Genomic DNA, 21,268 nt, shown 5'->3' on the forward strand with positions numbered 1-21,268 from the left:
TTGCCTTCGCCAAGCCGGTCTTGATCTCAGTTGGGGGCCTGAAAAACCACAGAGAGACCCGACATTAAATCTCAAAATAATCATATTCCTGTCATAGGCCTATCAAATGAAAATTCTGTTCAATAATGAAAATGTCATATTGCAGAGTCAAAAGCAATTCACCCTTAATTATAAATATTCACTTAATCATGTAAATTTCTGAAACATATTAAAATCATGGTTACTCCTAAACAGAAACATTGGACAATATGTGTTTGAATTGGATCTGTCAAATGATTCTGTAGATCAATGTGAGAACAGATAAGGGCAGACAAGCAGAAATAAGTACCTCACCTTGATCCATGAAGTTTGATCATTCCTGATACAAGAATCCTGACCATTTTGCACCTCGTCTTGGCCGTGCAGCCATCTCTTCGCCTTAGGGCTTGGACTATTTCGTGACCATCTGACTCTTCAAGCATCTCAATCACATTCTGCAAATGTGGTTTCAACAAAACAAATAATAGAACACAAAAGAACACTATATCAGTCCAAAATTACCTGTAATTAAAATGTGACCTAAAATTTTAATCAAATGATAAATTCTAAAATTTCCTTGAGCAAATTTAAGGTGTTTCATACTGTAAAGGCCTAATATCTGGCCTACATCGCCCAAACAAAATGACAGCAAACAAAATTTACTATCATTATCTTAATGATTCTGATGCAACGTACATAGGTTTGATCTTTTGTAATGCAGGCTTATCTGTCTGCAGCTTGTACAAAAGTGGCATCTTTTCTATTCTTGTTCGCCAACATTTTAAAGAAATGTGTGGTACTACAGGCTTACTTCTTTGGAAAAATCCATCGCTGCTGGAGTCCATATGAATTACAGGTTTCATTTAGTAATGCGTTATTATCAACTGAAACATCAACTTTAGTACACTTACCATGTGATGTTTTCCTTTCTTAGATACATTGTGTACTGTGTCTTGCATCACCAACTCATCCTGAAACAGAATAATTCATATGATTAATAAATGTGAGGAATGCATCATGCAGTAATAAACATATTCAGAAAAAAATGCATATATGTCTGATCTGAATCAGATCACACAGTCAACTTCTAAAGGCTTACATGTAAATATAAGTTTTATACTTTTAATCAGATTGTCACTCTCATATGCATGCATAAACCAAGAGTAAGAACTTGTTAATCTGTTTGTGAAAATGAGCAGCAATGAGCTTTAATTTTGTGACCCCAACATCGGATCAGATAAGTCACCGTCATTATATGCAAACCAAGTTTGAGTGAACTGATATATTCAATGAATTCTTGTTAAATTAAGAAAACATTTTTCAAGCATTCAATTAACTATGATCTATGACCCCATTCACCCCAAAAATCTGATCATATCATTATCCCTCCCACTTGCGTGTACACATGAGCAAAGTTTGGAAATAATATGTTATATACTGTTCTTCATTAATTGCAAGAATTAGCAAATTTCATGCAAATAACCTATGTCATAACCACTCCCTTTCCCTTTCGTTATCACAAAAATAAGCTATTTTCATGATATCATCTCTGTGATCTAAATTTGTACCCCCAAAATCTAATCAAACATCATCAGTCCTGCATGCATAGGACATGTCTGAAATTGAAACACTGTACCTCAAATTTTTCTTGAACAAAAGATTGCATGGGCTCATGACCCTTGATAATAGCCAACTGCTGTTATTCTCAGTCATGGGCCCATCAACTAACCAAATACATGCTCATTTCTATATTCCCCCTTCAAACTTTGTTTGGCGGGGGAATAAATGAAAAAAGAAAAAGAAAGAAAAAAAAAACGGGATCGAACGATAAACAGATGGATGGACAACTAGAAAACGACCATGTACAGTCTGTGGGCGGAGGCATTAAAGAGAGAGGGAGAATCATGGCAGAATTTGGTGCATGATGAACATCCTATTTTAGTTATCCCCTAACCTAGTAGCACATTAAATACACCCTTTAAAAATGGTAATTTAAAATATCTGTTAAGATATCTAAAAAAAATCAAAAATAATCACCCAGTGCATGTGTAAATGACTGTGTAAAACAAACTTAGCTACATGTATCCTGACAATGAATATTTACCGCATTTTTCTTTCTTTTGGCTGGTAAAGGAAATGGGCATCCTTCTTGGCCTCCTGCTTGCACACGTACTTCAGGAACATCAACCATTTCTTCCTGTGAGAGAGATCAATTATAAAATAATGGTACTTATGAAATGTTAATTACATGCTGTAAAACAAAATGTAAGGCAGTACTCTTTCAACAAATAATACCAATACAAATTAATATTCCTCGCCTATTACACTTGATAAGTGATCTCAAAATCTTTGGATGTCAGTTTCTATTCAGGGTACAAAGATACCCCACATGTCTACCTGGACAAAAAACAACAAAAATTCATTCAATTTGGCAAGAGTTTCTTTGTGTACCAGAGGTAATTTTTCTTGTTGATCAATACCATAAATAATCAATGTCTGTAGATAAAGAAATGTTTGAGGCCGGGCGTCATTTATGTACTAATCTACCATCGTTAACAATCCATTATTGCTTTGCTAATCATGACATAAATTTTCCCTAGAAATCAAGTGCTTTCCATGATGATGAGTAGTTTCAGCACCGATATCTTTTGTAAGAATTTCACTGTATGTAAATTACATAAGCAGCAATTTTGTAAGATTTTATGACACACTTGCGGGACAAAATTTCAAAGAAAGGAGCAGGAGGAAATAAACAAGTTTGAGAAATCCTGCTACCAGGGTCACATTTAATAGCCTATTGATATATTGGCAGGGAAATGTGTGACACAATGAGAATGATTACTGTACCTCAGGGCTCAAGCAACCTTGGATCTAGGGCTGATGTACCACATCTGGTCATTTAGGTAAGCCTTGGTTGCATGAAGAGGCACAAAATCAAGTAGATCATCTATGCCATACGCCTTGAGTTCCTTTGGGTCACTTGGTGTCACTGCATATGCATGCAAATGTCTTGAGAAATACTCAGTACACCATTGGTGAACAACTAGCTGTACATTTGAAGGATCATTGTCAATCAGGAGCACATATATGATCTTGCCAAAGGTAGATTCCAATTCTTCCGTTTTTCCAATCGTCACCATCATACCTGGCCTGTAGATAGTACCATACTCCTTTGCCCACTTGGCAATGAAAACATCATCATAAACAGGGTAGCCACCTAATGATTGCGCAATATCTTCAGAGTCTTCAAGAGATGAGAGCAGAACTGATGTTCCAGGGCCTACTTCACATCTGTCATTACACAGACTTGCAGTGGTCAGAAATCGGTGACACAATTGAATCTGATGTTTGAAAGCTAGTGATTTTTGTATGTTCTTGAAGTTACGAAGACAAAATTGCATTCACTTTACATTACGATTTTCCTCACTGCCGTCACTTCGTGAAAACAAGGACGATGTGATATGCGCTTAAAGAAGTTATGCTTCGCTTCAAACCTAATTGTCCAATATTGGCGAAGAGGTCCCAACTTGCGGCATGCCTCTGGATAATGGATCATGTGGTGGTGTTTAGGACGCAGGTGTTCATCAAACACATTACGATACAGCTCATGATGATCTTCAATCAAACGCTTAAGAAAGTATGTATCCTCATTTGTAATCCCTTGTGAGAAAATAAAATCCATACACTCAAGCAAAAGGATATATACCTCCCAAAATGGATTATCCTCCTCAACAAGGTCCCCAAAGATCAAACAAAAATGCCTTGCAAGACACCACATTTGTGATGCATTTTGTCCTGATGCTCCAAAAGGATTTCTCAAGTCATTCTCTGTTATGCATGATGGCTTATTGGGAGCATCTACAAAGCCATAGTCGTAACTTGTAATCCTGTCATTAACCTGTTGTAACGTAAGTTCACTTGATGCTATCAACTCTCTTATGACTAATTTTATTTCCCATGCACAAACCCCTTCCAAAAGGTCGTGCATAACATCTGGAGAGAAATTGTTAGTCACATGAAATGCTTGAAGCTCATTAAGAGAGCATGCTCTCTTTATCCCAGTTGCAGCAAGATTGTTCAATTGCAAATCCTCTTCATAGTTCTGTTTATTTCTTTGTAGATCTGCATTAGCAACACTCTGTATTTTTCTCAATGGTTTGTCTGCTTTACACAGTCTGCATGCATAATTTGCTGAAAAAGATTCTGAAAATCCCAGGAGGCTATGTACTCCTAAATTATCACCAACCACTTGTGCAAGTCCTACTGGAAGATTCCCATTATAAATAGGTGTGACAACATCAATACCATTAACCTCCAAATCCTTCAGGTAATCCACAATAAATAGTACTATGCTTTCAAGTCCATAGTGTTTTGCGTCAGCTGTGTTGTAAAGTGCCACCAAATAACACTGATCCAATGTTGACAAATATTTCAATGGTAAGCTTTTGATGGTCATATACATACATCCAAGTTTATGTGTTCCAGCTTTTCCACTAAGTGGATTGGTTACTTCCACATCATCTATATAGAGTAGAATACGTACTACATAACGGGTGAAGAACTCATGAGCTTTGTAATACTGGCCGTCTTGAAAATCTATTAACAATCCATCATTTCTTTGCTGTTCATGGTGATAGAATATCTGCTCCAGACATCCAGGGGTCTCAAGGATAAGTTTAAGAACTGATCGCAAAGGAATATATTGAAAAGTCTTCTGAATTGGGGTCTGTTCTACAGCACCTGTCACAGGATTAGTTCTCTGCTTGTATTCGACACCGAGGCGTACAGCTACTGGCACCACAAATTTTTCAGATTCTGTTAAGAATTTTTTGAACTTGTGATCAGAATCAACTTCTCTAAAAGGATTTTCTAGTTCATGTAGATCTTGGAAAAGCGACTGAATTTCCACTTCATTCTGAGGATCAAATCCTAGGTTAATAAATGTGTCTTTGGCTTTGGATCTAAAAAAGTTCACAACATCTGCCAATATATCTTTTGTTAGATCTGTTACCAAGTTAGCTGCAGTTGTTGTAATGCTTGATGATGACCTCAAATTGCATATATGTTGCAAGCATTTGTCTTTGATATCCCTCAAAGAGATTACATCTAATTCCTCTTCATGTCTTTCTCCAATAGTTCCGTCATCTGAATCTTCTGATTCTGAATCTAAAATAGCATTAGCTGCTGCTCCATTTACATAAAATGGAACTTGATGAACATGATCACGGTCAAATAAATCACTGTGTGCAGAGTTCAAATGCCTCTTCAAGGACCAAGTGTACTGAAATGTTCTAAGACACCCTCTTTGAAAACACGGAACAACTCCACAGTTAAACAATCCACCTTTTACTAATGTATGAAATAATCTGTAATGACATACCAATTCAGTGCTTCCCCCGTGTACACTCTCATGACAACGAAAGCATAAGAGCCCCATTCATGCTTAATTTTCAGTTATGAAGAATACCTCTTTGAGTGTGACAGTAGTGTCATCCTGTATGGATTTGTTGAACTCCTTGTATCGCTTGGAGAACTTCAATTTATCCCCAAGTTTGGGAAACAGTTGAGTGATTCCATTATCTACAAGAAAAGAAGAAGGAAAAAAAAAAATGTGAATCAGCTCAGCAAATCAGACAACTGTTGCTAACCTGTATATTTTGTATGCGACCCTATGTTCTACATGATTATACAGTATTACAAGTCAAGTCACTCCCAAAAAGTTGTGTACCTATGTATTTAATGGCAAAGCTACCCCTGTCAGTAAATGAGAAAAATGAAATGAACAAACTTAAAACTTGAGCAAGATTTGACAATACGTTCAAAAGTTACGTGTTTTCAAAGTTTCAATGATCCTCTGATGGGGATCTTAACCCTAATCCCATTAGGGGGGGGCCTTTTAGGCCCCCCCCCCCCCTGTCGGTTTTTTTGACGTGCATCTAGAGCGATTGGAATTTCTCGTTCAAACTTCATGACATTTTTCTCTCAAGTCTCCCGCATGTTTTGATATATAATTCACCCCGGTCGGACCTGTAGAACTGATTTTACAGGTCGATAAATTGCTCGTCCGTCACAAAAAAAATGTAATTTTTGTACAGGTTTCTATGTAATTCCTATATCCGATGCCATGTAAACTCAGTCCAAATCTGTTATTATTGTTAATTTGAATTATAATTTGGATTATTTCTTTGTTATTAGTTGAATTTTGAGCGATAAATTCTTCTTTAAACAAAATTCAAACAACAACAAAAAAACAATAGAATACATAAGAATGAAAACAATGTGTATAAATCCGGGAATACTAATTTGCATATTTATGCAAATTAGTGACATATTTCAACAGCATAAAAAACTTGGATAATGATAGATAACATCATTTGAAAGTACTTTTGCAGAAAACCTGAAGAAATCCTGTAATTTCTTTTGATTTTAGACGAAAATCCCAATTTTCTCCCAATTTCGTCAAAAATTTGCATATTCAAAATTTTAATTAATTAAAAAAATAATAATAATGCTCAATTTTTTATTTTTTTAAAAATTCTCATTCTACTCGACTTGTTTGTTTTACGTATGTGCCAATTTTCCAGTCAATCGGTCCATTCGTTGCCGAGATTTTAGGGGGGCCAAAAAGGCCCCCCCCCCCCCTAATGGTCTCGAGTGATCAAAATAACCCAATGGGATTAGGGTTAAAGTTGGCAACTTTGACAAAATCTGTGACGTCACGGCAAATAAGTCTCCATTGATTTTGTATACCAAATTTCACATTTGTTTTTATGATAAGTAAGTAGGTATATAACACAGCCTTATTAGCATTTTGGAAAGAATCATATTGATTCCTTATTTTAGACGTGATATTACCAGTAATTCATTTTTAAATTTGTTATATACAGTATACAAAGTGAATAGAGAGTTGTTCACTATTACAACACTGATTCTGCCAACTCGAGGATCCAAACAAGAGGACATCACTAAAACTTTGAAAATTGTATAATCTTCAACAGTCATTCAGAAATTGCTAAAATTCCTACAGTTTGTTCATCCCAATTTTCTTCATTCAGTGACAGCACACTTTCCACCAGAATGGTTTTCCACCAAGGGATAATTCCATGCCAAATCACCCAAAATTTTTACAATTAAACCCAACTTTTTTTCAGAATTTGTTGAAAAAAAATTAGGCACATAATTTAAAGCTTTATAAGCATAATGCAAAAAGATGTTTTGTCAAAGAGGGGTGTGGCCACCAGTTTTCAAAAGGGTTATTACTCTGCAGTCGCTGGGTCAAATATCATGAAACAAATGTCATTTGAAAGGAAATTGAGTGAAAATTCCATCAAGAGCATAAAAAGTACATATGCAACTCAAGAGCATGAAAAAAAAAAGTAATGACCTTGAAAAACAATCTTTGGCCTTGGATTTGACCTTGAGCCCCACCTTAAATGACCTTGATTTTGAAGTATGTTAATCAGTAAGATAATCTGTACAACATATGTCAGGGACAACAAAAGTATTTAACTCCTTCACTGTCTAAATTTCCAAAGAAGTTGTTCAGAATACTGAACTGTTGTCCCATATATTGATATTTGTGTTTGTATATTTCCTGTATATAGTAGTACCAAAAGATTGCATTTTAAAATAGCTCACATTTTACTAACACCAAAATTAGTATATGGGGCAAAAGTAGTGTATTCTAGCAGCTTCTTTGTAGAATTAGACAGTGGGAAGGAGTATAATACTCTTTTTGCCCCTGACATATTTTGTACAGATTATCTCGCTGATAAACATACTTGGAAAACAAGATCATTGAATGTGGGGCTCAAGGTCAAATCTGAGGTCAAAGATTGTTTTTCAAATTTCAAGGTCATTATTATTTTTCATGCTCTTGAGTTGCATGTACTTTTTATGCTCTTGTTGGATTCTTCACTCAATTTCTTTTCAAATATTACTTGTTTCATGATATTTGACCCAGCGAATGCCGAGTAATGGCCGTCTGAAAAATGGTGGCCACGCCCCTTTTTGATAAAACATTAAAAATTTGACGGGCCATAGAATTAGGCCGATTTTGACAATTCTTTTTGCATTATGCTAAGAAAACTTCAAATTTTGTGTCTAATTTTTTTCAACACATTTTGAAAAAGTTGGGTTTAACCTGTTGGGTGAATCCACATGGAATGACCCCAAGTCATTGTCAAAGTTAAGAATGAATTTAAGAATGAATGGAACCTGATATTGAGTGCTATATTAGGGCCAGAAATGATACATGGGTGGCCTTTCACCAAGTGTTTCGTAAAGTTAAAGGCTAACTCCACTCCAGAAAAAGCTTGTTTTGATTAAAAGCAGAAAAATCAAAGAGATAACAAAAAGTTTGAAGGAAATCGGACAATAAATAAGAAAGTTATGAATATTTGCAAGACATTACAAAATCTATTTAAAGTTCTATTTTGTGAAACACTCTCAGTCACGTGTTATGACGTATGTCACGCACTACTCTCAGCTTATTATATCTTATTGTTTTTTAAAAGCCATTTTATAACAATTGAACACAAAAAAAATCTATCTTTCTCGATGAATAGATATGAACATGTAAGTTGAAATGTGTTTTTCATTATAGATGAGGAAAATGGATTTTATAGCTTAATATGATTTTTAGTTTTCTAGAGGTGAATATATTGTACTAGTTTATTGAAAGTAAATTTTCACACATTTATTATATTTTGTTGGATAATCACAACCTCTGATTTTGGCGCGCATCCTCCTTAGCAACGGCACAAAGAAATCTTTCTTCTCTGGGTGTTGCCCTTTTCCTCTGCCCTTGTATTGGTACCTTATGGCCATTATTTCTTTGCGAAAAATACAAACGAAACCTGTAAACAGTTTTGGGAGAAATATGAAACAGTTTCATGATTTCGCTCACTGATAATCCCCACCTCCCCCCAATTTTTTTTTTTTGTTTGCCTTTGTTCTGTTATCCTCCCCTTTGTTTAAAAAATGACCGGGTCTGATCATTTACTGCTCTCATGAATGAAATGGGACAAGTTTTCCCTTTCAAAATATACACAAATTGTCGACAACACTATGGTTATGAATGAAATATAACAATATACAGAAAGGCTTGTAAAATAAAAAAAAAAATGCATGCATTTTAGCTATGTTGCAATACTAATGACCAGGGAGGGTAGCAGTGTTTTTTTCTTCTTCAAAATATTGTATATTTTGTTACAGAGCAATTCTTCAAAGTTGGCTTTTGACTCCATAACCAAGTCAACGAATTGTAGTCCTGTGCTAAAGTGCCAAACATTAGTGTGCAAGTTAATATATAAGCAGTGTTATTTTAAAAATATTGTATATTTTGCTACAGAGCAATTCTTCAAAGTTGGCTTGTGACTCCATAACCGAGTCAACAAATTCTAGTCCTGTGCTAAAGTGCAAAACATTAGTGTGCAAGTTAATATATAGCAGTGTTATTTTCAAAAAATTATATATTTTGTTGCAGAGCAATTCTTCAAAGTTGGCTTTTGACTCCATAACCGAGTCAACGAATTGTAGTCCTGTGCTAATTAAAGTGGAAAACATTAGTGTGCAAGTTAATATATAAACAGTGTTACAGAGCAATTCTTCAAAGTTGGCTTGTGACTCCTTAACCAAGTCAACAAATTCTAGTCCTGTGCTAAAGTGCAAAACATTATTGTGCAAGTTAATATATAAGCAGTGTTATTTTCAAAATATTGCATATTTTGTTACAGAGCAATTCTTCAAAGTTGGTTTTTGACTCCATAACCGAGTCAACGAATTGTAGTCCTGTGCTAATTAAAGTGCAAAACATTAGTGTGCAAGTTAATATATAAGCAGTGTTATTTTCAAAATATTGCATATTTTGTTACAGAGCAATTCTTCAAGGTTGGTTTTTGACTCCATAACCGAGTCAACGAATTGTATTCCTGTACTAAAGTGCAAAACATTAGTGTGCAAGTTAATATATAAGCAGTGGTATTTTCAAAATATCGTATATTTTGCGGCAGAGCAATTCTTCAAAGTTGGCTTGTGACTCCATAACCAAGTCAACGAATTGTAGTCCTGTGCCAAAGTGCAAAAATATTAGTGTGCAAGATGACAAAAGCAGTGATAGTTAATAGAAGCAGTGATAGTTAATAGAAGCAGTGATATAAGCAGTGATACTGAGTTGACTCTAGATCCCATAACTGTGTAAAAGAATTCCAGCCCTGTGCTAGTAACATGGCTAAGGTGCAAAATATTAGTGTGCAGCCTTGCATTGCAATACTATTGGAATTTTAGTTTGGACATCAGCCTAAGCATTAATAATTTAAAACAAATCAAAACAAATCTATAGAGCATTCCCTTAAACCATATGATACAAACCAGCAGTCATCGAAAGTCTATACATGTAGATGATTGTCCAACTCACGTAGTGATCCTCGTCCTGCAAAAACAAAAACAACTAGACTTTAATTCGTCACAAAGACGAATAAGGTGGTCTGTCTAAGTCTTATGATAGATTTGAGAATGGGAGAAGTTATATAGACATGTAAACAATGATGATGATGATGATGATGATCTTGATAGTAATGGTGATGACGATGATGACGATGATAATGATAATGTTGATGATGACGATGATGATGTTGATAATCATGATCATGATCATGATGATATTGATGATGATGATGATCATGCTGACATCTGATTGAAAAAATGAGGGAGATGTAGATAGCATATAGTTTCAGCTACATTATACTAAAAAATCAACAAAAAACAAGCGGAAATAACGGCGATATTGCTCGCAAAAGACAGGAATGTAGAATCCAGATTTGAGAAAAAGTCATCTCCCACAAGGATAACATGCAAAAAGTAATGGATCAAGTGATAATAGGGTAATAATAAAGTAAATATGGTTGTTTATTACATTATTTGCGATTCTACGTGTTTTAATATTCAAAGGAGATGGTACAGTGAAAGGTCAAAAAGAAAAAAAAAAGTGAAGAAAAAAAATTGTTGGAGACGCCCGGACTCGAACCAGGGACCTCGAGGTCGGAAGTCAAGTACGTTACCGATATACCAAAACATTTCCCATAGAGATTACACGTAAAGGGAAATAAGAATTCTCAAATCCCACCTCGCAAGTGAAATATGAGCATGATCCCGGCATCTGATCAAAAAATAAAGGGCACACTTGTGATAGCTTACTGTCTCAGCTACAACATACTCAAAGCTCAGCGTAAACAAAGATAAAACGACGGAGATATTGCTCGCCAAAGACGAGAATGTAGAATCCAGTTTTGAGAAAAAGTCATGTCCCATAGAGAATACACGCAAAAAGTGAAAAATTGACATGCCTCCTTTAATCGCAAAAATACGCCATGATACCTTTGTCAAAATGAACAATCGTGATAACCGCATTTGTAGAGAATATTCTCGGGTAGAACATATCAAAATTTGGAAGAAAATTGATCAACATTTACAAAGATACAATCAATTTTCCAAAAATATTCTGACGGCATAATATGCAAATTGAAATTATGAGTTTGGAGGCCATTATGATGACGTCATGAGTTAATTGAGGGTCAAATGACACATGAAATCATATCTTCAACTCATGCTTTTTCCAACCATGATATAAAAGTTGGGGTCAATTGACTTTCTGAAGAGCTATTTTGATTTTTAAAATGGGATGTTTTTGATCAAATTTGCATTATATTGCCCATAGCAGCCCGCGCGGATTTTGAACTTTGACGCGCGCTCACGGCCTTATAAAAGGTCAAGAGTGACTGAAATTAATGTAAATTGTCATTTACGGTAAGAGGAATCTAAATCATGTAAAAAAAAATGAATTTGACCTTTTCCGCGCGTTGTGAGCGCGCGCAACGCGCGCGTGGACACATACGGACGGAAAATTTTGAAATGCTTAAAATGACCTAATTCGTACTCTCCTTTAATAGTAAAGTGATTTTGAGCATTTTTAAATTTTGACGCGCACGTACGCGCGCGTCATGACCTTTATGTGACCTATGATGACATGACCTTTTGACCCTTGACCTGAAATATATGTGATATGGATATGAATGACCTTTGCTTATGCATCATGAAGATATGATGGATAACGTGATTTCACAAAATGGCGCCTGGATGACGTCACGATGACGTGATGACCTTGAAAAGGTTCCTGCCACGTCTCATGACAATGACCTATGACTGTGCCAAAATTGAATGAAATTGACGAAACCGAACTTGAGTTATCCTAGGCACAAAAAAGTGTAGGAAATAAATAAAAATAAAGAATAATAATAAAGAAAGAAAATTCTGACGAAAACAATAGGTGATCTGTCGTTGACAGACCACCTAAAAAGTAGAGTTAAAAGGTGGACATGGTAGTGACTGTAATCTATTCATGAGGTAGATTAATATAGTAATCAACTAGTTCCGGTTGAGAAATGACAGGATATGTGCCTCTGCATAGACTGACAAGATCGCTATACTTCCCAGCAGATAGTTTGGGTCTGCTTTGGTAGAGCTGGGAAGGAGGATCAATGTGAACTGCAGGAGTGGTAGAACGCAGGCTGCGGGATCTGCCTAGTGAAAGAATACTGAAATCATTAGTATTATGTGATGTTTTGAAAAGAATTGAGGTAGGAAGTTCTTTGCTTATTCTAATCTGCTTGAAGGTCGTCCAATCAATTGCCTCACCAGTATCCGCCTGTCTGCACTTCAGGATACCTAAATTATGGCCATATGTCTTCCAGTCCAAAATGTCATTGGTTTGAACATGTCTGACTGTGTATGGGCATGGATCTTTTCTTGCCTCCTTGATTATAGAAGAGAGCTGGCAAGGATGGAAAACTTCTTCAGAGCGAGCAAGACATTTTTCAATGGTGGAATGCATGCTATCACCCTCGCTCTGGCCATGATTGGTTTTAAAGTAGTAGCATGTTACCACTTGCACACTTTTGGCCTCGGATACAAACCTATGTACCATCGATGGGACAATTGAGTTTTTGTTTTGGCCAACACAGCCATCACAAAAGAAGTCAACTGACGTCTTTCCTTCCTTATCACAATTGCTGAGGTAGTCAAGGACGTATGTCGATATACCTCACAAGCTCCCCTTCTTGTTACTGTTTCATTTGAAAGGTAACAACTTCCTGCATGATTAGCCAAATTGTAAATAGTAAAATTGTAGCATGCTAATCTTCTCTTGTAGAACAACTCACCCCTATTTGATTTTGGTAAGTACATGTTTTGCTGCAGATCAAACACAGCAGCAGCATGCTTGTCATCATGCTGGGCACGAGTTTTGCTCTCTGACTTTATCTGTCTTACTTTTGAAATTTCTTGTCTGTGCATGTTGTATTTCACTTTGATCTGGTCTCTTTCAACCTCATTAGACTTGCGGAAAGTTTCACAAATCCCACACTTGTCCTTTTTGGGTCGATGAAATTTGAGTTTGAGCTCTCTCATAACCTCTTTGTACAGGGAGTAAGAGGCACACCCTGGGTTTTCATTTTCAAACATATTGAACATCCTTCGTTTTGTCAGTTCCCCAGAAAGATACTGGCATGTTGTGGAAGAGCGACAGTAATGAGACTCCACTCGTGGGAAGCACTGTAGGTGTTCAATGATTTTTTTTGTCGCTTTTGGATTTGAGGTTTCTGTGTCCCACCTCTTCTTTCCCTCCCCAGGACACCAGTGCCAGATTTTGTTTTTCCAAGTACAGTTCGCACTTGCCTTTCGGCAATTCCCAAAGTGTTCAGGAACATCTTACGACAAACAGTGACAATTTCTCCAGGATAAGAAAATGAAGAAGGTCGAGGAAGAGTATACCTCATTGTCTTGTTTCTTACGACTTTTCACATGTGAATGGGCCTTGTGAGATACATGTCGTGCAATCCATTCTCTCTGCAGAGCTAGATTGCCCATTCCATAATAGTCATACCTTATTTCACGCCTGTCTTCCTCAGTGAAGATACCACATGAAACCTTTTTGTGATTTCGTGACAAGTCACACTTGTTGTACTCTACAAATTTTCGCCCTCCCACAAACTTGTCAGATTTTTCAGAGAAATAGGATTTACCTTTGTTCCTAGCATCTTTAACAAGGCGATTTTTTGACTTAGGAGTCTTGACTGGTACATTTTGGGATGTATCCAACAAAGATTGATGTCATTTCCAACTGATTCCTCTATGACAAAACTTTCAGGGGGGTTTTCCCTTTCAAATTGAGCATGAAATTTACACTCTTCACCTTTGTCAAAGTGTTCAAAACACATCAAAGTCTGACACCTGATGCATGCTGCAAACACATTACCTTTGCAATGCAGACTGCCGCAACACTGGTCACCGGGATGCTTGTCAACTTCCCCCAAAGACTCGATAACTTGGAGATCTTTAAAACAAATATAAGATTTTTAAAATGTGAACAAGATGAAAGGTGTTTGCAAAGATAGAAATGCAATAAATTAAAACCATTGAACAAAGTATCAAAATGCAAATTAATACTTCACTAATAAAGCAATGATATTCAGTTGTTAACAAATTAAAATCAATCTGGTGCTTATTAATTATCAAAAGTACTTGCCTGAATCTTTACACACTATATGCAGATTGTATAGTAAGGTTTGATGATAATTGATTATTCATACATGACACACATTTATGGTTTTCCCCAGTATATCCATTTACCTGTGTCTGATTCTGTATCAACTGACATGGCGTCATCCTGGCTGGCGTCATCATCACCTGGCATGTCTGGTATAGACATAAATGTCTCAAGTTCAATCAGATCTTGTGATAACTCTGTAATCACAAACATATCAATCTCATTATATAACTTGCCATGTGAAATTAAAAGAGTAAAACATTTTTTCAAGAGCTCATATTTGTCATGTCCAAATCTGAGTAAAAAGCTCTCTAACATCTCTGCAATATGTAATATATATATAAAAGTGCGTATCATAATAAAGATAGTCCAATTTTTCAGGGGCCATATTCCAAGCTCATTTATTCTGGCAATTTAAATGTAACATAATTAAGGAGGAACTTCTCACCTTTGCAATGATACTTTTCCTGCATCATAAATGTCACGCATAACTGAGTACATTGCAAGTGAAGGTGACGGGTAAAAAAGAAAGTTTTTGCCAGTTTTTGTAAGAGGATGAAAGACTGAGAAAATGCTTTCACTGCTGTCACACACTATCGAACACAATCCTATTATGTGACTGCAGTGATAGCATTCTGTTTCAAAGCATATTTGTGGACATATAACTAATTTCATTTCAATGATTTTTTTTTTTCTTTTTCTTTTTTTGTGTGATTCATCTGTGCTATCCTTATTTGAGGCTTGAAACAATAATCAAATTGAAAATAAGAACGTTTCTTACCAAGTATTGTCATAGGAAGATCATCTTCGTCCTCACCATCATTTGCAGAGTCCCTGTGACCTTTTTGGAGCACTCCAGTAGAATCACTTGGACCTATGGGACCTTGATTTCGTTCTGGCACTGTGAATGTAGAATATTGTAAAGCAAAGTCCCATAGATGTTAATCATTCAGATATTTCATTTCATACATTTCGCTTCTTTCTTTTTTGTTGTTGTTGCGATTCATCTATGCTTTCCTTATTTGAGGCTTGAAACTATAATCAAATTGAAAATAAGAACGTTTCTTACCAAGCATTGTCAAAGAAAGATCATCTTCGTCCTCACCATCATTTGCAGAGTCCCCGGGACCTTGTGGTAGCACTCCAGTAGAACCACTTGAACCTATGGGACCTCGATTTTGTTTTGGCTCTGTGAATGTAAAATAATGTAAATCAAAGTCCTAAAAATGTTAAGTTTTCAGCTATTTCATTTTATACATTTCTCTTTTTCCTTTTTTTGTGATTCATCTGTGCTATCCTTCTTATTTGAGGCTTGAAACTGTTATCAAATTGAAAATAAGAACGTTTCTTACCAAGCATTGTCAGAGGAAGATCATCTTCGTCCTCACCGTCATTTGCAGAGTCCTTGGGACCTTGTGGGAGCACTCCAGTAGAATCACTTGGACCTATGGGACCTTGATTTCGTTCTCGCACTGTGAATGTAATGTATATCATACATATTTCATTTAATACATTCCTATCCTTTTTTTTTAATTATTAACATGTGCTGTCCTTCTTATTTATAAACAATAATCAAATTGGAGCTAAAAATGATTTGTTCCCAGTCATTGTGGTAAATGATGTATCGTCATCAGAAATTGGGTCATCACCATTCGTAGCATCACTTGACATTAATCCTAATTACTATACTTCATTCTCTCACACTGTCAATTCTTTTTCATATAAATTGTTTATGCAAAATAGATCTGTTTTCATGGTATTTTAAATCATCTTACATTTCGCAACTGATTTTCATATTAATTTCATATTTTGTCTAATACAAAAGAATTATTCATACTAATAATTTCACCAATTCTCTGAAATATGGAGATGACCGTCCCTTTCCACCAAGAATACTTCCCCCTCATCTGAACAGTTGCACCCTTCTTAATTGAGCGCTTCCCATCCAGATGCAGGTCTTCAGCACTGACAATATTCTGGCTCCCATCTTTCTTCCACTTTACCAACACATCCATTTCTGAAAATAAGGGAACAGCAGAAAGAAAAAAAATTCATAACATAACAGTTAAACCTGACATTTTACCAAGGCAAGAGTTGACCATACATCTAACGTTAGATCTATGACTAGATCTATGTCACAAAAAAATCACTTGAAATAAAAAAACAAATAGACCAGAGTCTCATAGATCTAGAGCCCGTAGAGGTTTAACTTTCTAGATCTATATTCTGGGTCTAACTTAAATTAGATCAGATCTCCAAGCAAATAGATACAATTCTTTTTATTAGATACAACGTCGATACAACATTGACATTTAACTTAAATGTCTCGATGTTATTGTTGTAAATCTATCTATGATATTAAATTTTAAGCGGGAACTAACTTAACAGTTAGATCTAACAGATCTAAATTAGATATAGATCTAACGTTAGTTAGTAAGATCTAAATCTATTCACAGTACTTTGACTAACGAAGCTAACTTAGATCTAACTTAGATTTAACGTTAGATTATTGTTCATCTGGAATCTATGTTAGGTTGCACTAGATGATCTAAGTTAGATTTAAACCCTAACTTTTGTTAGTCAATCGCCCTCTTTTAAATATTTCAAATTAAATTGAATTCACCCATGCCATTTTGTCATAGATGTAGATCTAGGATCTTTGGTAGATGTTAAGTTAACATAGATCTAACGTTAGATCTACGTGAGTAACTGTTAATGTTAACGTTACATCCATCTCCTGTCCCTTGCCCTGGCTTAAACTTAACTCAAGTAGACTCTAGAGTCTAACTTAGGCTAAACTAGATCGAACTTGAGAACTAGACTAACGCTAGATCTACTTAGAATCTAACTAACTTAACACTTTTAACCTTAGTCTAACGTTAGATCCATACAAAAAACAATGTAAAATTGTATTTCTAGAAAAATCGGCGGCCCCAGGCCAGGCTCAGACTTGAACTTCAAACTTAGAATAGATCCAAGTTAGATCTAGATCTAAGTTAGGGTTAGAGTTAAGATTACATAAGGCTACCTAATGTAACGTAAGGTTACCCTTACCCTAACCATAAACTTAGATCTATATATCTAAACTCAACCCTAAGTTAAGTAATTAATCTGTCGCCGGATGTCAATGCGAAACAGCATTAGCGCCGATTGCTTGCACCTACTAACATAAATTAAGGCATCTGGGACCATGCTACAAACATTGTTTCAATCAGCGAAGAAAATATTATATTTTAGTCTTAATAGTGTTGAAATTTGGAATGTGAGGTTAATCAAAACTATAATAATGTGACATAATCATTTAAAGCTCACCCTTTTTACAATGACGAACTTATTCCAGGCAATTCCGATGAAATAACAGAAAATAATAACTAGAATTTAAATCGTCACGAGGACGATTAAGGTGGTCTGTCTTCAAGTCTTATGATAGATTATAATATTTACTATATTGAGAAAGGGAGAAGTTATATAGACATGTAAACAATGATGATCATGATGATGATGATCTTGATAGTAATGGTGATTACGATGATGATGATGATGATGATGATGTTGATGATTATCATCAACAGACCATGATGACATCAGACTGAAAAAAATGAGAGAACATTTCGTCCTTGTTTTCACGAGGTGACAGTAGTGAGGAAAATCGTAACGCAAAGTGAATGCAATTCTTTTTCACTACCGTCACTTCGTGAAAACAGCAACGATATTTTAGATATTATATAGTCTCAGCTACAACATACTAAAAAATCAACAAAAATCAAGCCGAAATAACGGCGATGTTGCTCGCAAAAGACAAGAATGTAGAATCCAGATTTGAGAAAAAGTCATCTCCCATAAGGATTACACGCAAAAAATATTGGATCAAGTGATAATAGGGTAATAATAAAGTAAATATAGTTGTTTATTACATTATTAGCGATTCTACGTGTTTTAATGAGCAAAGGAGATGGTATAGTGAAAGGTCAAAAAGAAAAAAAAGTGAAGAAAACAAATTGTTGGAGACGCCCGGACTCGAACCAGGGACCTCGAGGTCGGAAGTCAAGTGCGTTACGGATATACCAAAACATTTCCCATAGAGATTACATGTAAACGGGAAATGGAATTCTCAAATCCCACTTTGGAAGTGAAATATGAGCATGATCCCGGCATCTGAATGAAAAATAAAGGGCACACTTATGATAGCTTATTGTCTCAGCTACAACAAACTCAAAGCTCAGCGTAAATAAAGATAAAACGACGGAGATATTGCTCGCGAAAGACGAGAATGTAGAATCCAGTTTTGAGAAAAAGTCATGTCCCATAGAGAATACACGCAAAATGTGAAAAATTGACATGCCACCTTTCATCGCAAAAATACGCCATGATACCTTTGTCAAAATGAAATATTGTTTTGACTGCATTTGTAGAGAATTGTCTAAGCTAGATCATATCAAAATTTGGAAGAAAATTGATCATTGTTTACAGAGATACAGTCAATTTTCCAGAAATATGCTGACGTCATAATATGCAAATTGAAATTTTGAGTTCGGAGGCCATTATGATGACGTCATGAGTTAATTGAGGGTCAAATGAGACATGAAATCATACCTCCAACTCATAATCTATTTAAATATGAAAGAAATTGGGGGTTATCTATCAATTCTGAAGAGTTAAAATGAATTTTGTATAGGCATGTTTTTGCCCATGTATTGTGGATACAGATAGCGCAGGTCGGCGCGTGCGTTCAACTTTGACAGCTGCTAATTGCGGTATTACTGGTCGGAAACAGGTAAACAAGGTATCAAAATGCTTGGAAAAATGTAATAAATATGATAACAGAAAAAATTTGGCGATTCTATGTTGCAAAATGCCAGGACGCGCGGATACGCGCGGAAACGCGTGCGCATAATTACGCGCACGCAAATTTTGACAATGCTTAAAATGGCCTGAAACGTATGCAAAATTAATTTTAAACGAATCGGAGCATTATACAATTTTGATGCGCGCGTACGTGCGCGTCGAGGTGCGCGCGCGAAATTTGTTGACATTTTTAGTTGAACTTTGACCTGAAGTTGATGTATATTAAATATGGTTGATTTTTGATGACTCGTTATCGAGATATGATAATGACCTGACTTTTACAAAATGGCGCCTGGATGACGTCACAATGACCTAGTGACCTTGAAAAAGTTAATTTGACTTGAAATCATAGGGCTTGATGACTGACAGAAATTTGAAGGCAATTGACCATGTTGATTTCGAGTAAACGTGTGGACAAAAAAGTGTATGGAAGAAATAAAAATAAAGAATAAAGAAAGAATAAAGAAAGAATAAAGAAAGAAAATTCTAACGAAATCAATAGGTGATCTGTCGTTGACAGACCACCTAAAAATGTTTCATGCTCTGCAGACGATACAGTAACGAAATACTGTATTTTCGTCGCTTCGTAAAACCCGCGAGTTTTTCTAGTTAAGTGTAGTCGATAACGCATAGTACACTACAGCGCCGCGCATCCCATCGGTTTTTACGAACCGACGAATATTTTATTCGCCGGTTCGTAAAACCCCTTTTTTCACTTTTGGTAAATTTAGGACATGGTCAATATACAAAAACATTGATAATTTCAGTAATATTCACTGTTATGTCCTGAAATTTGGCATTTTGAAACATCCTTGTAAGCACTATCAAAATATGTAAAAATTACATTGAAATTTGACTATTCGCCGGTTCGCGTAAAGTCCGCGACGATATCTGAGAACATGCCAGAATAATAGAAAAATGTCACCCAACCATGCATGAGTTGCATAAAAAACTGGCCTTTTCTTAGGCCCTAATTCGTACATCATGATTCTAATCTTTGGTCAGTCAACGACTACTTATACCTCCGAAAGTCAAGCTTCCAATACAGCCCTTTGGAAATTGTCAACATGTTTTTCTATAAGCGGCTTGTTATTATGGAAGGTGTTCTCCGATGACCAGCCGGCCATCAACATAATATCACAGATGGGGACATGCCTCACTTCTGCTGCGGACGTTGAAGCTGCTCTTGTAGAATGAGGCTTGTATTTCGCAATGTTAATTCCTGAACGCACCAAACCCTCCTTTGCCCAACGGGCTATAGTGTCTTTTGATACTGAACGGTGAGGTCTCTTGTAACTTATGAAAAGGCGTTTCTCTTCTCGAAGCGATCCTGTCTTTGTCAAATACAGCCTTTAAGTCTGCACTACACACAGTCGCTTATCAAACGGGTACTCTTTCAAGCAGATCGTTACACCACAGTTTCCCGGGCGACTCTGCTTCAACAAATCTGTTACATTGAATCTTGCGCTGTCGTCCAGCAAGTCTAAGTTGTCTATTCTCAAGAGGTGAAGCGTTTGTACGCGCTGTGCTGATAACAAAAGTATCAGCATACAGAGTTTCAGAGTTAAATCTTGTAGTGAAATGTCAGCATCTACTGGAATAGAGCGAATGTAGTCCAACACTTGTCCAACATCCCAAATGTCAGAATACCGAGGTCTTGGTGGTTTCAGATTTAAAACTCCCTTCATGAACCTTGCCACCATTTGGTTGTCCTTCAAGGATTGCCCTTCTTGAAAAAGAGCATAGCTATCAATAGCACATTTAGCTGTGTTTATAGCACTATATCCAATTCCACTCTCCATC

The 21,268-nt window shown here is 36.0% G+C and overlaps 1 protein-coding gene across 1 annotated transcript; it reads right to left on the minus strand.

Annotated features, from left to right (window-relative positions):
* Positions 1-9,728: 9,728 nt before the first annotated feature.
* On the minus strand, positions 9,729-16,087 carry LOC115919989. The gene is made up of 6 exons (XM_030974774.1): positions 15,973-16,087; positions 15,690-15,809; positions 15,402-15,521; positions 14,704-14,817; positions 14,330-14,407; positions 9,729-10,450 (listed from the first exon to the last, which is right to left on the minus strand). The coding sequence occupies exons 1-6, from the start codon at positions 15,977-15,979 to the stop codon at positions 10,407-10,409; spliced, it is 483 nt and encodes a 160-aa protein (XP_030830634.1). The 5' UTR covers positions 15,980-16,087; the 3' UTR covers positions 9,729-10,406.
* Positions 16,088-21,268: the final 5,181 nt, after the last annotated feature.

Source organism: Strongylocentrotus purpuratus, unplaced genomic scaffold (assembly GCF_000002235.5).
Source record: "Strongylocentrotus purpuratus isolate Spur 01 unplaced genomic scaffold, Spur_5.0 spur5_scaffold_7, whole genome shotgun sequence".
Taxonomy (NCBI): Eukaryota; Metazoa; Echinodermata; class Echinoidea; order Camarodonta; family Strongylocentrotidae; genus Strongylocentrotus; species Strongylocentrotus purpuratus.

Excerpts from the sequence above, each read along its gene's own strand:
- LOC115919989 (XM_030974774.1), bottom strand. Across the intron at positions 14,818-15,401 it reads TCTTCCTATGACAATACTTG|AGTTATCACAAGATCTGATT; the intron begins GTAAGAAACGTT and ends TTGTGATTACAG. Across the intron at positions 14,408-14,703 it reads TGATACAGAATCAGACACAG|ATCTCCAAGTTATCGAGTCT; the intron begins GTAAATGGATAT and ends TTTGTTTTAAAG.